Source organism: Salmo trutta, chromosome 22 (genome assembly GCF_901001165.1).
Source record: "Salmo trutta chromosome 22, fSalTru1.1, whole genome shotgun sequence".
NCBI lineage: Eukaryota > Metazoa > Chordata > Actinopteri > Salmoniformes > Salmonidae > Salmo > Salmo trutta.
This window is the reverse complement of record NC_042978.1, coordinates 44,384,547-44,401,433: the sequence shown is the minus strand read 5'-3', so window position 1 is coordinate 44,401,433 and position 16,887 is coordinate 44,384,547. Positions and strand designations below refer to the sequence as shown.

At 45.8% G+C, this 16,887-nt stretch overlaps 1 protein-coding gene and 1 long non-coding RNA gene across 2 annotated transcripts in view; one reads left to right on the top strand and one right to left on the bottom strand.

The window, feature by feature from the left end:
- LOC115158783 (DENN domain-containing protein 1B) overlaps positions 1-1,267 on the bottom strand; it is a gene marked incomplete in the record, with an annotated part of 201,459 nt that extends 200,192 nt beyond the window's left edge. Inside the window, 2 exon segments of the mRNA XM_029708095.1 lie at positions 524-778; positions 1,077-1,267. Coding sequence (XP_029563955.1) covers positions 524-540 — 17 coding nt within the window.
- A 7,070-nt stretch (positions 1,268-8,337) lies between these two features.
- On the top strand, positions 8,338-13,429 carry LOC115158782 (uncharacterized). The gene is made up of 3 exons (XR_003868736.1): positions 8,338-8,959; positions 10,954-11,055; positions 11,214-13,429. It is a non-coding gene; the product is annotated as an uncharacterized LOC115158782 (long non-coding RNA).
- Positions 13,430-16,887: the final 3,458 nt, after the last annotated feature.

Below are 16,887 nucleotides of genomic sequence, written 5' to 3'. Positions count from 1 at the left end.
ATCTGTGTACAAACATAACTTATGGTATGCAACAATTGCAAACTAGCTACATCAACAGCATATTATGCAACATAGTTTGACACAGTTATAAATAGTGATGAAGCAACTCATATATAGCGGAATCACCGGTCAAGCTCGGTCTATGTGCTGGCCAGACTTCAAACAATTCAATTCTCGCGTGATTCATTTGATGGTCGAGAAATTAAATTGTTATAGTTGCTGTTACTGTTGACAATTAAGCAAACATTCGGGGGGAAATGTCTTGTACCTAAAAGTCTATATTGACACCAGATTATATTGTTTACTTTAGGACCGTTAAATACTAAAATATAGGAGGTTAACAGGCTAATTCATTTAGCTTACTTGATGAAAATTCATTTAGCAACTTGACAGCATTACACTGACCCAAATGCTAACTCAGCATGCCAGACAGACAGCGAAATAAATTACAATTCACACTTTTAATAACTGTCTATAAAACATTGTTATGTATAGTCTAGAAGTAAATAAACCCGTGTCTTACTTTATTCTGCTGTCCATGGTTTACAACATCGCGACAGCTCACGCCACCGGCTTTGCTGTTCTAGACCAAGCTTGCGTTCCGGAGCAACGAGAGGTCTGTAAACTAGTTCCACCTTTCAGCCTGTTACCTACCGCTGATACAGCATGCTTCAAACATTTATTCTAGCTAGTAGCGATGTGTCTTCCTTGTTCCTGATCTGTACAGTTGGCTGTTTCAGTTCCACGTATTTCCACAACAAACAGCACCAGGAAGTGGCTGTGAAAGATTTAGTGACGTCACCTCATTTGATAAACATTTTGGAGTGTCCCCTCCTCCCCCTAAATCCTCAGAACAGCGGTGATTTCATGTCCCCCTCCTTGATCTGAGCTGATGGCGTTATCATGTTGTTCCATAGTTAATGCTTAGTAATTGAGTTTATTTCATTAAAAAAAAAAAATGTATTACACATGTGCAATAGGGACTGCTCCTTCACAAGTAAGAGTAGTGATGGCTATAGGAAGTGGCAAATGCACCCTCGGTTGTTCTTTTTTTTACATTATTCATCTTCACTTACCTGTCTGGATCTGACGTCATGAACAACAACAACAAACATGACCAGAGCTTTTTGATTGTTGTAAAGCAGAGGATATTCCTGTGGGCATATATTTCGGCCTTATGCATGCGTTCCACATTTGTTGCGTTAAATAGGCTATAATTCACACACAACTCTTAGCAGTCCAGCCTACGATGCTGAGTCATTGAGCCCGTGTTAGCCTATATGTGTCCCGGGGTAAATTGAAACCAGTGGCTGTGCCTGCCTGTGTGTGTGTGTGTGTGTGTGTGTGTGTGTGTGTGTGTGTGTGTGTGTGTGATGTGTGTCTCTCCTAGCCCTCCTGAGAGTAGACCTGGCTGGGAGCCAGTTTCCTGCAGGCAGACTGAAGGTAATTAAGTGGCAGCAGACTGGGACATGCTGTTGCAGGTTTCTCCTATGAAATGATAATGGCAGGGTCCTGCTGGTGCTGTCTCACCATTCACAAAAGCATTACCTACGCACAATACGCACCGGGCTGGAGTCAGGAGGGAATAGCCTACTGTGGATTAAATACACCACTTTATGTGGTTCAACGTTTATTTTATTTCAGTGTGTGTGTGTGTGTGTGTGTGTGTGTGTGTGTGTGTGTGTGTGTGTGTGTGTGTGTGTGTGTGTGTGTGTGTGTGTGTGTGTGTGTATAACAGAGATGGTTTGGTAAACCCTGTTCAAATGATGATGAGTGACCTTGCATGAGACCTGAAGATCAGACTTTTAGCTCATCGAGCGAACACCGTCCTGTGGCAAGCAGCAGACGACTTAAAGTCAGCCAATCACATAGGTTCAGTGTATTCTATTTCAATGCACAGTTAAAGCCTACACAGTGCAATGGCAGTTGCCCATTAAAAATGATTTGAGAGGCAAATAGCTCTCTATTAGGATAAACCCTCACATTAGCGAAGGTTCTAAATGTATACAGTAACAGTTCTGTCTAAAGGAAATGTACAAAATTACACATTAGCACTCGGGCTCCCGAGTGGCGCAGCGGTCTAAGGCACTGCATCTTAGTGCAAGAGGCGCCACTGCAGTCCCTGGTTTGAATCCGGGCTATATCACATCAGGCCGTGATTGGGAGTCCCATAGGGCGGTGCACAAATGGCCCAGCGTCGTCCGGGTTTGGCCGGTGTAGGCCGTCATTGTAAATAAGAATTTGTTCTTAACTGACTTGCCTAGATAAATACAGATTAAATTAAAACACACACATATATATATAAAAGAAAATAGCATAAATGTTGGAATCAGGATCAAAATAAATAACACTAGAAAAATAATTTCATGTATCCATTTACAGACAGGTAATGTTGTGATTCAAGAAACAATAAAATACATCTTCCATACTGTACATTTCTAATTAAAACATCAAACATAGGCAATGGATAACTGTACAAAATGTAATAAATATGGTATAAAATACAAATCATCATCCCAATGTTGACATGAAACCATTTCAGTGGAGTACTCACATCCTCTGCACTTTCCGACCACATACAACCTTTATTTGTAATACACATGTTGTGTTATTATCGCTTTGAGGATAACACAGTGCCACCGACGCGGCCCGCTACCAAGGACTGTGGGCTCTCATTCTCTGTGGCCGACGTAAGACATTTAAGCGTGTTAACACTCGCGAGGCTGCCCGGGCCAAGACGGCATCCCTGGACACGTCCTCAGTGCATGCGCAGACCAGCTGGCTGGAGTGTTTACAGATGCAATCGCCATCACCCTGCACACTGCCCTATCCCATCTGGACAAGAGGAATACGTATGTAAGAATGCTGTTCATTGACTATAGCTCACCATTCAACACCATAGTACCCTCCAAGCTCATCATTAAGCTCGGGGCTCGGGGCTCTGGGTCTGAATCCTACCCTGTACAACTGGGTCCTGGACTTCCTGAAGGGCCGCCCCCAGGTGGTGCAGGTAGGAAACAACACCTCCACTTTGCTGATCCTCAACACAGGTGCCCCACAAGAGTGCGTGCTCAGCCCCCTCCTGTACTCCCTATTCACCCATGACTGTGTGGTCACGCAAGCCTCCAACTCAATCATCAAGTTTGCAGACAACACAACATTAGTAGGCCTGATTACCAACAATGACGAGACGGCCTACAGGGAGGAGGTGAGGAGCCTGGGAGAGTGGTGCCAGGAAAATAACCTCTCACTCAATGTCAACAAAACGAAGGAGCTGATCGTGGACTTCAGGAAACAGCAGAGGGAGCACGCCCCCTATCCACATCGACAGGCCCGCAGTGGAGAAGGTGGAAAGCTTCAAGTTCCTCGGCATACACATCACTGACGATCTGAAATGGTCCACCCACACAGACAATGTGGTGAAGAAGGTGCAACAGCGCCTCTTCAACCTCAGGAGGCTGAAGAAATTCGGCTTGTCACCAAAAACCCCAACAAACTTTTACAGATGCACAATCGAGAGGATCCTTTCAGGCTGTATCACCGCCTGGTATGGCAACTGCTCCACCCACAACCGCAGGGTTCTCCAGAGGGTAGTGAGGTCTGCATAACGCATCACCGGGGGCAAACTACCTGCCCTCCATGACACCTACACCACCCGATGTCACAGGAAGGCCAAAAAGATCATCAAGGACATCAACCACCCGAGCCACTGCCTGTCCACCCCACTATCATCCAGAAGGCGAGGTCAGTACAGGTGCATCAAAGCTGGGACCGAGAGACTGAAAAACAGCTTCTATCTCAAGGCCGTCAGACTGTTAAACAGCCATCACTAGCCGGCTTCCTAATAGTGCAGTAGTGTCTAACAGTGCAGTAGTATCTAATAGTGCAGTAGTGTCTAACAGTGCAGTAGTGTCTAATAGTGCAGTAGTGTCTAACAGTGCAGTAGTATCTAATAGTGCAGTAGTGTCTAACAGTGCAGTAGTATCTAACAGTGCAGTAGTATCTAATAGTGCAGTAGTGTCTAACAGTGCAGTAGTATCTAACAGTGCAGTAGTATCTAATAGTGCAGTAGTGTCTAACAGTGCAGTAGTGTCTAACAGTGCAGTAGTATCTAACAGTGCAGTAGTATCTAACAGTGCAGTAGTATCTAATAGTGCAGTAGTGTCTAACAGTGCAGTAGTATCTAACAGTGCAGTAGTATCTAACAGTGCAGTAGTGTCTAACAGTGCAGTAGTATCTAACAGTGCAGTAGTATCTAACAGTGCAGTAGTGTCTAACAGTGCAGTAGTATCTAACAGTGCAGTAGTGTCTAACGATGCAGTAGTGTCTAACAGTGCAGTAGTATCTAATAGTACAGTAGTGTCTAACAGTGCAGTAGTATCTAACAGTGCAGTAGTGTCTAACAGTGCAGTAGTGTCTAACAGTGCAGTAGTATCTAATAGTGCAGTAGTGTCTAACAGTGCAGTAGTATCTAACAGTGCAGTAGTATCTAATAGTGCAGTAGTGTCTAACAGTGCAGTAGTATCTAATAGTGCAGTAGTGTCTAACAGTGCAGTAGTATCTAACAGTGCAGTAGTATCTAATAGTGCAGTAGTGTCTAACAGTGCAGTAGTATCTAACAGTGCAGTAGTATCTAATAGTGCAGTAGTGTCTAACAGTGCAGTAGTGTCTAACAGTGCAGTAGTATCTAACAGTGCAGTAGTGTCTAACAGTGCAGTAGTATCTAACAGTGCAGTAGTATCTAACAGTGCAGTAGTGTCTAACAGTGCAGTAGTATCTAACAGTGCAGTAGTGTCTAACGATGCAGTAGTGTCTAACAGTGCAGTAGTATCTAATAGTACAGTAGTGTCTAACAGTGCAGTAGTATCTAACAGTGCAGTAGTGTATAACAGTGCAGTAGTGTCTAACAGTGCAGTAGTGTCTAACAGTGCAGTAGTATCTAACAGTGCAGTTGTGTATAACAGTGCAGTAGTGTATAACAGTGCAGTAGTATCTAACAGTGCAGTAGTGTATAACAGTGCAGTAGTGTCTAACAGTGCAGTAGTGTCTAACAGTGCAGTAGTATCTAATAGTGCAGTAGTGTCTAACAGTGCAGTAGTATCTAACAGTGCAGTAGTGTCTAACAGTGCAGTAGTATCTAACAGTGCAGTAGTGTATAACAGTGCAGTAGTGTCTAACAGTGCAGTAGTATCTAACAGTGCAGTAGTATCTAATAGTGCAGTAGTGTCTAACAGTGCAGTAGTATCTAATAGTGCAGTAGTGTCTAACAGTGCAGTAGTATCTAACAGTGCAGTAGTATCTAATAGTGCAGTAGTGTCTAACAGTGCAGTAGTATCTAACAGTGCAGTAGTATCTAATAGTGCAGTAGTGTCTAACAGTGCAGTAGTATCTAACAGTGCAGTAGTATCTAACAGTGCAGTAGTATCTAACAGTGCAGTAGTGTCTAACAGTGCAGTAGTATCTAACAGTGCAGTAGTATCTAACAGTGCAGTAGTATCTAACAGTGCAGTAGTGTCTAACAGTGCAGTAGTATCTAACAGTGCAGTAGTGTCTAACGATGCAGTAGTGTCTAACAGTGCAGTAGTATCTAATAGTGCAGTAGTGTCTAACAGTGCAGTAGTATCTAACAGTGCAGTAGTATCTAACAGTGCAGTAGTGTCTAACAGTGCAGTAGTATCTAATAGTGCAGTAGTGTCTAACAGTGCAGTAGTATCTAACAGTGCAGTAGTATCTAACAGTGCAGTAGTATCTAATAGTGCAGTAGTGTCTAACAGTGCAGTAGTATCTAATAGTGCAGTAGTGTCTAACAGTGCAGTAGTATCTAACAGTGCAGTAGTGTCTAACAGTGCAGTAGTATCTAACAGTGCAGTAGTGTATAACAGTGCAGTAGTGTCTAACAGTGCAGTAGTATCTAACAGTGCAGTAGTATCTAATAGTGCAGTAGTGTCTAACAGTGCAGTAGTATCTAATAGTGCAGTAGTGTCTAACAGTGCAGTAGTATCTAACAGTGCAGTAGTATCTAACAGTGCAGTAGTGTCTAACAGTGCAGTAGTGTCTAATAGTGCAGTTGTGTATAACAGTGCAGTAGTATCTAACAGTGCAGTAGTATCTAATAGTGCAGTAGTGTCTAACAGTGCAGTAGTATCTAATAGTGCAGTAGTGTCTAACAGTGCAGTAGTATCTAACAGTGCAGTAGTGTCTAACAGTGCAGTAGTATCTAACAGTGCAGTAGTGTATAACAGTGCAGTAGTGTCTAACAGTGCAGTAGTATCTAACAGTGCAGTAGTATCTAATAGTGCAGTAGTGTCTAACAGTGCAGTAGTATCTAATAGTGCAGTAGTGTCTAACAGTGCAGTAGTATCTAACAGTGCAGTAGTATCTAACAGTGCAGTAGTGTCTAACAGTGCAGTAGTGTCTAATAGTGCAGTTGTGTATAACAGTGCAGTAGTATCTAACAGTGCAGTAGTGTCTAACAGTGCAGTAGTGTCTAACAGTGCAGTAGTGTCTAACAGTGCAGTAGTATCTAATAGTGCAGTAGTGTCTAACAGTGCAGTAGTATCTAATAGTGCAGTAGTGTCTAACAGTGCAGTAGTATCTAACAGTGCAGTAGTATCTAATAGTGCAGTAGTGTCTAACAGTGCAGTAGTGTCTAACAGTGCAGTAGTATCTAACAGTGCAGTAGTATCTAACAGTGCAGTAGTATCTAATAGTGCAGTAGTATCTAACAGTGCAGTAGTATCTAACAGTGCAGTAGTGTCTAACAGTGCAGTAGTATCTAACAGTGCAGTAGTATCTAACAGTGCAGTAGTATCTAACAGTGCAGTAGTGTCTAACAGTGCAGTAGTATCTAACAGTGCAGTAGTGTCTAACGATGCAGTAGTGTCTAACAGTGCAGTAGTATCTAATAGTACAGTAGTGTCTAACAGTGCAGTAGTGTATAACAGTGCAGTAGTGTCTAACAGTGCAGTAGTGTCTAACAGTGCAGTAGTATCTAATAGTGCAGTAGTGTCTAACAGTGCAGTAGTATCTAACAGTGCAGTAGTGTCTAACAGTGCAGTAGTATCTAACAGTGCAGTAGTGTCTAACAGTGCAGTAGTGTCTAACAGTGCAGTAGTATCTAACAGTGCAGTAGTATCTAATAGTGCAGTAGTGTCTAACAGTGCAGTAGTATCTAACAGTGCAGTAGTATCTAATAGTGCAGTAGTGTCTAACAGTGCAGTAGTGTCTAACAGTGCAGTAGTATCTAACAGTGCAGTAGTATCTAACAGTGCAGTAGTATCTAATAGTGCAGTAGTATCTAACAGTGCAGTAGTATCTAACAGTGCAGTAGTGTCTAACAGTGCAGTAGTATCTAACAGTGCAGTAGTATCTAACAGTGCAGTAGTATCTAACAGTGCAGTAGTGTCTAACAGTGCAGTAGTATCTAACAGTGCAGTAGTGTCTAACGATGCAGTAGTGTCTAACAGTGCAGTAGTATCTAATAGTACAGTAGTGTCTAACAGTGCAGTAGTATCTAACAGTGCAGTAGTGTATAACAGTGCAGTAGTGTCTAACAGTGCAGTAGTGTCTAACAGTGCAGTAGTGTGTATAACAGTGCAGTAGTGTATAACAGTGCAGTAGTGTCTAACAGTGCAGTAGTGTCTAACAGTGCAGTAGTATCTAACAGTGCAGTAGTGTATAACAGTGCAGTAGTGTCTAACAGTGCAGTAGTGTCTAACAGTGCAGTAGTATCTAACAGTGCAGTAGTGTCTAACAGTGCAGTAGTATCTAACAGTGCAGTAGTGTCTAACAGTGCAGTAGTATCTAACAGTGCAGTAGTATCTAACAGTGCAGTAGTATCTAACAGTGCAGTAGTATCTAAGAACAATTCTACTACTGCACTGTTGGAGTTAGGAACACAAGCATTTTGCTACACCTGCAATAACATCGGCTAAGTATGTGTATGACCAATAAAAATGTGATTTGATTTGATTTGATTCAGTCTGGGGCAAAAATTAACCCACCACTGTCACTCAAAAGCAGTTGTCACATTACATTAGCTGGATATACAGTAGCCAGATAGCAAACAGCCGTGGCTTAAAGCAGTACATAACCTTGAAAGGACCAATAATTGTCCACTCATGAACTTCATGTTTTAAATGTTAGTGCAGAATGCATGTACACTACAGTAAGACTGGCTAGATTGTTGGTTTCTATATGCCGGTCTCAAGTGTTTTGAAATCCTTGATTTTGTGAGGAATAATATAGGTCCTAGAACAATCTTTATGGAGAATTCCAGTTTGCTACAATAGCTTTTATTCCCATGTTGAATTTCTATAAATCTCATAGCAATACAACTTCAATACGATAGGGGCGCAGTGAAGGGGACTGCTGCATGGTCACATGCCAAGAGGCGACAAGGAAAGAGGAAACTTATGATACAATGTATCGATGATAGACTTGTTTTGGTTACATTCTAGCCTACAAGTTTGCTGTAGGTTGTAACTGTTTCATCATTTTTTGGTGTAATAAGCGTGTGCTTGTATTTTGGATGGCAACATTGTCGTATGATGTTACCACTGCAACATAGCCTTGTAGTAGATAGGCTAGTCCTTCCAAAATCGAAAGTCGAACAAGTAAACATCATAAATGTTAGTAGCCTATTTTCTTTAGCAATATTATGTTGTTTTGCCAATGTTTTCCGCGTGCAACATTACTCTGCGGGTTGATCTTGCAACGTGCTAAACGAGCAGTTAAAATCATGTCAATTCAGGACGCCTCACAACACGATGTTAACCAGAAGCGATTGATCGCCAACAATAGCGGATCATTACAGATTCATACAACTAAAGCAGACCATGAAGACTCGGATACCGGTGTCAAGACAAGCATCGACATGCAAGAAACAAACAGAAAAACGGAAAAACAGTTCACAGAGGACGAACTTGCCATACATAAATTACACAGAGAAGCATGTGAGGTAAGCTTCAGACATCTTGCTGGCGTTACACTCTTATGAGCCCGTACTTTGTCACCACAGTGACTGACCGGCCTGGCCGCCTACCTCCTGTCCCCGAGTTGTATACAAGCTATGTCCCATGTCCCGCAAGGATAGGAATCAGAGGGTGTTGGCTCTACTGCTGTCATTGACACAAAACTGGGTCACTCCTTTTCCTACTGGGGCAACAAACAGTTAAATATAGTACAACCATTTATGTAAGCAGTATCTCACTATATAACATGTTAGGTTACGTTTTTTGATTGATTATATTTTGTTTTTACTTATAAGATATTTATACAAAATATGACATTGTTATATGCTGTAATAATGTTAATTAACACTGACGGCAGTGACAAGATGGGCAATAGCCTGACAGGACCAGAGAGGGGCCAACTTTTAGAATTTTGAAATGTGTTCTAATTCTGGACATTCGGTTACATTGCATTGTTTAAGTATTCCCCATGTAATGTTAATGGAGAGCTAACATGGCTGCCATAGACTGTTGTAGTGTAATGTAAATGCATCATAATGCAGAAACCTTGTTGATCTACCTCTCTAAATACATGGCTCTGGACAGGATATGTAAGTGTGTGCACTGTTCTACCATCCAAGGTGTCTTCACTTAACCAAACGCTTATACCATTCTTATAGACCTAGTTTTCTAAACATTGCCTCATAATGTGTGAGTGTCAAGCCGGCCGGCGATGTTTACCACCAAACCATTGACAGACGCAGACCTCTCTCTATCCTTAACCCACTCCCAGCCTACTCCACGTCAGCAGCAGTAGGTGTCACTCCCCAATGTCAGCGGGCTTCCCAGTTGTAAAATATTACCATGGCTCCTGAGTCTGGCCGGAGTAAAGCATGTTGGGCGAGAGAGACGTGAGCGTAGCAGGGCCAGGGCCTCGGTGGGAAAAGCACAATGCAGGGAGAGCAATGGCAGTGCCAGTTCCTCTCTGGGGTCGTGCGATGCCATGTGAAATGACAGGCGGTGTCACCAGAGAGCCCCAGGCCTTTCTCCCATCGTGGCCTGGCTGGCTGGCTGCATGGCTGGCTGGCTGCATGGCTGGCTGGCTGCATGGCTGGCTGGCTGCGTGGCTGGCTGGCTGCGTGGCTGGCTGGCTGCGTGGCTGGCTGGCTGCATGGCTGGCTGGCTGCATGGCTGGCTGGCTGCATGGCTGGCTGCATGGCTGGCTGCATGGCTGGCTGGCTGCATGGCTGGCTGGCTGCATGGCTGGCTGGCTGCATGGCTGGCTGGCTGCATGGCTGGCTGGCTGCATGGCTGGCTGGCTGCATGGCTGGCTGGCTGCATGGCTGCCTGTCAAAGCTGAAACTAGTGGGCTCTGCTTTTTGAAACAGACTGAGAGGTGATGTTTTGGAATTTCACATTAGAATGAAGGGGTTTTGTTAGTGTGTTTCTCATGTACAGTAAGGTGTGTATTGATATAACACAAACTACAGGGGTAGGGCACGTCACCGTTTATTAAACACAAACTACAGGGGTAGGGCACGTCACCGTTTATTAAACACAAACTACAGGGGTAGGGCACGTCACCGTTTATTAAACACAAACTACAGGGGTAGGGCACGTCACCGTTTATTAAACACAAACTACAGGGGTAGGGCACGTCACCGTTTATTAAACACAAACTACAGGGGTAGGGCACGTCACCGTTTATTAAACCCCTATCTAATCCCCTTGTCAAGCTCTTCATTGAAATGTGCTTAGTTGTGTGTGTCCACTGTAATATCTCAGGCAAGAGTTGTCCTCATCAGCTCAGCTGTGTGTGTAAGCGTTTGGTTTTGTTCCTGGCATGGTGTGCCCTCTGTGTGCCGTGCTACCTGGTAACTACCAGCAGTGAAAAAACCTAACATCACAAGATCCAGACTGCTTTTTACATCTGTTTCCACGCTTAGGGTCACGTCTTCACTCCTCTCTGACCTAACGCAATCTGTTTGTGTGTGTTTTGCAGGCTAAGAGGCAGATGTACACGGACCCAGGCAGCGGGTACAAGGTGTTCACAGAGTTTGCCCACCGCCAGAGAGGAAAGTGCTGCGGCACTGCCTGTAGACATGTGAGTTCTGGCTTCATGGTCTTAACACACACACACACACACAGCCCTGCTGTTATTGTCAAACTCGACCCTGACCCCTCACCCTTCAACCCAAACCTCTGTCTCCTCTTTGTGTAGTTCAAATAACTCATTTCATTTTTTTCCCACTCTTCCCACAGTGTCCATTTGGCCAAGTCAACGTGAAAGACCCAGCCAACAAGAAACGTTTTAATTCTATGTATTATGTATAATACACCAAGTACACTCTGGTTCAGTGTGCAAGGCATGATATAGTTTGTGTACTGTGTTGTTATTTTGGACTGTTTCAATGGTGTGTGTGTTTTTTTCAGCACCACGTTAAATTATGACATTTAGGTGTGTGTGTGTGTGTGTGTGTGTGTGTGTGTGTGTGGTGTGGTGTGTGTGTGTTACTCTCCTGCTATGAATTCTCTGTGTGATTTTAGTCTACAGTAGGACACTGGAAAGGGGGTAGGTCTCTGGAGTCTAAATTCGGTTTTGGTTTTTGAATTTTACCCTGTCAATGATTTTTATTCATTTTTCCTCAATGATACAATGAAAATATAGATATATTTTTTAACCCTGATTGATGATGACTTGACATGTATTATTGTTATTTGATTGGATGTCTGAGATGGTGATGTTACTATACAGATTTTTGGAGGGAGTGTATGAGATGAACATCCATCTCTCCACTGTCCCTTCCAAATGTACACATTTAAAACACAGAACACTGAGTTGTCTGCCTCCAACTGACGTGCAGTTTAAATAGTCACCAGGTCAAGGTTCATCTCTCAGCCTGGCTCGCTGGTTGAACGTCAGCTGATGGAGTCAACCTGTTCACATACAAACGGTGGACATCAACAGGCTCGCTCCCTGCTGTATTTACCAAGGAGCCTTCTGGCAATGCAGGGCTTCTCAATGTCTCCCTGCAGCTGCTCCCCCGACACACAGCCCTAATGAACGCTAGGTCTCTCACTAGCCCTGCAACACTGGGTGGCAGACCACCCCGCACCAACACACACACACACACAGGCATGGGGACACACGTGCACGCATGCATGCATGCACACACAAATACACAGACATAGACAGACACACAAAATGGCAATGAAGGTTGCCTCTAAAAGCTGACTAGGTATTGTACAAGACACTGCACAGAGTCGTCCTAAAGCCAGAGTGAGCTGAGGATAACCTTACTGTGCGTGTTAAACCAGAGCAGTTTTAATCTGTGTGACTTCTCACTGGGCACAGAAGTCAATTCAATGTCTATTCAACGTTGGTTCAACGTCATTTCCTTAAAATGACTTGGAAACAATGTTGATTCAACCAGTGTGTGCCCAGTGGGTTGTGGGTAGGGGCACTGGCTCCAAACCTGCCACACTCCTGTATCCATTTGATCGGGCAAACGGTGTCAGGATGAGTGAGTGTGTCTGCCGCGGAATCCTTTCGCAGCCGTCTACTGGCCCGGACAGGTGGGTCCCAAAGGCAAAGTGCTTAGTGATCAGGAGCAAACCCCAGCGAGCGGCTACAAGGAAATTCATGATCCCAACAGTGCTGAGCAGGACAGGTTCACCGCGACGCGTCGTCAGCCTGGATGAGAGGCAAATTTATTTGGGCGACGGTTGTGAAGCGAGGCAGCAGAGCGTAGTGGCAACAACACTTCTACCCGGAATGGCGAACGAAGGTGTCACAGTCATCAAGTACCTGGGCCCGCCTGCCTGCCTGCCGCAGGTCTGGGAGTTTTGCCTAGGGACTTGTCTGTCACATTACGCTAGATGCATTGCCATTCCAAGGCCTGCGCACTCCTGCAGCCTGACCATGAAATAGGCCAACTTTCATGTCTGCCTCATCTCTCTCCGTCGCCTCACTCCACTGATGACACAGTTGGAAAGGTATTTCTTCTTCTGTGCTACTGAGACACAGCAGCACAGCTCTCAGTCAGTCCCTCCGCAGCGCTAGCTAGACATATATCTGGGAAACTCATGGTAGCCAGAAGCAGGAAACTGGAAATGTCCCCCGCTCTCTCCAGGCTTGTCAGGTTGTCAGGCCCTTTTCATGACATACAGGGCTATATTCTATTCTGGATTTTCTATTTCTTTACCTTTGATATTGAATACTGCCTTGTTGAGGGAAAGCATTTCCCTCTACTGTTTATAACTGTTGTAGCCTGTGCATGTGACAAATAACCTTTGTTTTTTATATATTTCTGCATTCTGGAATTCTTGACAATATCTCAGGGAATGTTTTAAATATTTTAACCTGTATTTAATGTTATTATCCTGTGCAGTAATTATTAGTATTGCATGTTTGTGTAAACATAGAAAAGAGTGTGATTGAACTATTTTGTAATTGAATAAATGATTGATATATTTAAGTAGTATCGATAGTTATGTGGTGTCGAGCGTGATCCAAATTGACTGGGGTTTAATTATGCTGAATTTATATCCATGAAATATATAAATAATTTAAATCCGCCTGTACATTGTTTCTGGTTAAATCAGCCTGTACAGTGTTTCTGGTTAAATCAGCCTGTACAGTGTTTCTGGTTAAATCAGCCTGTACAGTGTTTCTGGTTAAATCAGCCTGTACAGTGTTTCCGGTTAAATCAGCCTGTACAGTGTTTCTGGTTAAATCAGCCTGTACAGTGTTTCTGGTTAAATCAGCCTGTACAGTGTTTCCGGTTAAATCTGCCTGTACAGTGTTTTCGGTTAAATCAGCCTGTACAGTGTTTCTGGTTAAATCAGCCTGTACAGTGTTTCTGGGCTTTTCTTTGTTGGGATATTTAATCTCAGACAAAAGAAAATGCAGTTGAGCCCAATTGCACTGTCTGCTATTGTCTTGGCAGAGCTATAGCACATCCATTCCAGACTGTGAATTGAGTGGCGGTCTGCCTGGGTAGTTGCTAGTAGTGTATTTATGTCAAGCTCTTCGGACTGAGACACTCTGACTGACCTTCAGCGGAAGCATATGTTGTTCTGGAGCAGCTAGATCCTGCTGTTGTCATGCTGTATGCCTGATAGAGGATCCAGTATGGTAGACACACAGGCAGGGACCTGTCCAGTTTGGAGCCCTGGCTGGCCAGACACGTAGGCAGGGACCTGTCCAGTTTGGAGCCCTGGCTGGCCAGACACGCAGGCAGGGACCTGTCCAGTTTGGAGCCCTGGCTGGCCAGACACGCAGGCAGGGACCTGTCCAGTTTGGAGCCCTGGCTGGCCAGACACGCAGGCAGGGACAGTCCAGTTTGGAGCCCTGGCTGGCCAGACATGCAGGCAGGGACAGTCCAGTTTGGAGCCCTGTCTGGCCAGACACGCAGGCAGGGACGAGTCCAGTTTGGAGCCCTGGCTCGCCAAACAGGCTTCTATCGTCCCCAGCTGACAGGCCAAGCTCTCTCTCTCTCTTTTGACACACACAAACACACACACACAGCCCCGCGGCCGTAGGCCCAGACACAGTCACTCTCCGCCTCCATCACTGCTGTCCAGCAAGGGTTTGACACGGAGTTGGCGGGAAAAACTGGAGTGTCAGCCACCTCGTGACGCCTGAAAGGTACATCAGTCTCAGCATCTGGCCGAGAAGTGTGTGTGTGTGTGTGTGTGTGTGTGTTTGTGTGTGACAAAGAGAAATCACAGTGGGAGGGTGGTTTCTTTGCACTTTGTGTGTACGTGTGTGTGTTGATCCAAGCAGCAGCTGAGCAGCCTCTCCAAACATCAACGTCTGGTTGTGCAACAGAGACAATGTCATCTGGCCTCGGGGCAGGAGCTTCACCACTGGTCAGATGGACAAGCAGCTCCCTGTGGTAGAATTACAGCCTGACAAAAACATCATGCACCTCTGAGTGACAGTCAGCACGCCAGATTCCTTTGGACAGACTGGCCTGCGAATAGCACTGAGCAGCAGTAGGCTTTTCAGCCATGTCTCAACTGGTGGTCAAGCCGGCTGTGCCAGGCCAGAGCCCTGCCACCGCCAGATGAGACCGGACAAGGGGAGGGAGGGAGGGAGGGAGGGAGGGAGGGAGGGAGGGAGGGAGGGAGGGAGGGAGGGAGGGGGAGCTGTAGCCTTGAGATACGGCAGAGTTTGGGACTGCACTTTTTGGGTGCATCTCAGTCTGTAGTGGTGGTGGTGGAGGAGGAGGGGGGAGGGGAGGCAGCCTGGATTTGTTGTGGAGAAACAGACAGGCAGGGAGGCAGCAGTTGGTGTTCATAGGCTCAAGCTGGCTAGTTAAGAGCTAGCTCTCCTATTCTCCATCTGGCAGGGAACTGTACAGGGGGCTGTGATACAGGCTCCAGCAGAGCAGGGAGAGGGGGAAGAGAGGGAGGGAGAGAGGAGGGGAGAGGGGGTAGAGAGGGAGTGGAGAGGGGGAAAAGAGGGAGGGAGAGAGGAGGGGAGGGGGGAAAGACAGGGAGGGAGGGGAGAGGGGGAAGAGTGGGAGGGAGAGAGGAGGGGAGAGGGGGGAAAAGAGGGAGAGAAGGAAAGGAGAGAGAATAAAGGAGAGAAGGAAAGGTGAGAGAAGGAAAGGGAGAGAGAGAAATAGGGGGTAGAGATGGGGAGGAAGAACCCTTCAAATGATGCTACACTCTTAGAAAAAAAGGAGCTATCTAGAACCTTAAAGGGTTCTCCGGTCAGGCAGATCGCTCAACAGTGTGTTCGAAATTGGACATGTCGGAAAATGCCTTTGAAAACAGTGAGTGCTATTACCATGAAGAAGGCCTGGGTTTTGCTAGGGCATGGTGGACCGGGTGGTGGCGGGGGATGGGTATAATCCCATGAAGAAATTCCCAATCTGGCACTCATACCATCACGGCTGTCTAATCATCCCCAGTTTACAATTGGCTCATTCATCCCCCTCCTCTCCCCTGAAACTATTCCCCAGGTCGTTGCTGTAAATGAGAATGTGTTCTCAGTCAACTTACCTGGTAAAATAACGGTAAAATAAAATAAATAAGGCTTGGGTTTTGCTAGGGCATGGTGGACCGGGTGGTGGCGGGGGATGGGTATAATCCCATGAAGAAGGCTTGGGTTTTGCTAGGGCATGGTGGACCGGGTGGTGGCGGGGGATGGGTATAATCCCATGAAGAAGGCTTGGGTTTTGCTAGGGCATGGTGGACCGGGTGGTGGCGGGGGATGTGTATAATCCCATGAAGAAGGCTTGGGTTTTGCTAGGGCATGGTGGACCGGGTGGTGGCGGGGGATGGGTATAATCCCATGAAGAAGGCTTGGGTTTTGCTAGGGCATGGTGGACCGGGTGGTGGCGGGGGATGGGTATAATCCCATGAAGAAGGCTTGGGTTTTGGTAGGGCATGGTGGACCAGGTGGTGGGGGATGATGGGTATAATCCCATGAAGAAGGCTTGGGTTTTGCTAGGGCATGGTGGACCGGGTGGTGGCGGGGGATGGGTATAATCCCATGAAGAAGGCTTGGGTTTTGCTAGGGCATGGTGGACCGGGTGGTGGCGGGGGATGTGTATAATCCCATGAAGAAGGCTTGGGTTTTGCTAGGGCATGGTGGACCGGGTGGTGGCGGGGGATGGGTATAATCCCATGAAGAAGGCTTGGGTTTTGCTAGGGCATGGTGGACCGGGTGGTGGCGGGGGATGGGTATAATCCCATGAAGAAGGCTTGGGTTTTGGTAGGGCATGGTGGACCAGGTGGTGGGGGATGATGGGTATAATCCCATGAAGAAGGCTTGGGTTTTGCTAGGGCATGGTGGACCGGGTGGTGGCGGGGGATGGGTATAATCCCATGAAGAAGGCTTGGGTTTTGGTAGGGCATGGTGGACCAGGTGGTGGGGGATGATGGGTATAATCCCATGAAGAAGGCTTGGGTTTTGCTAGGG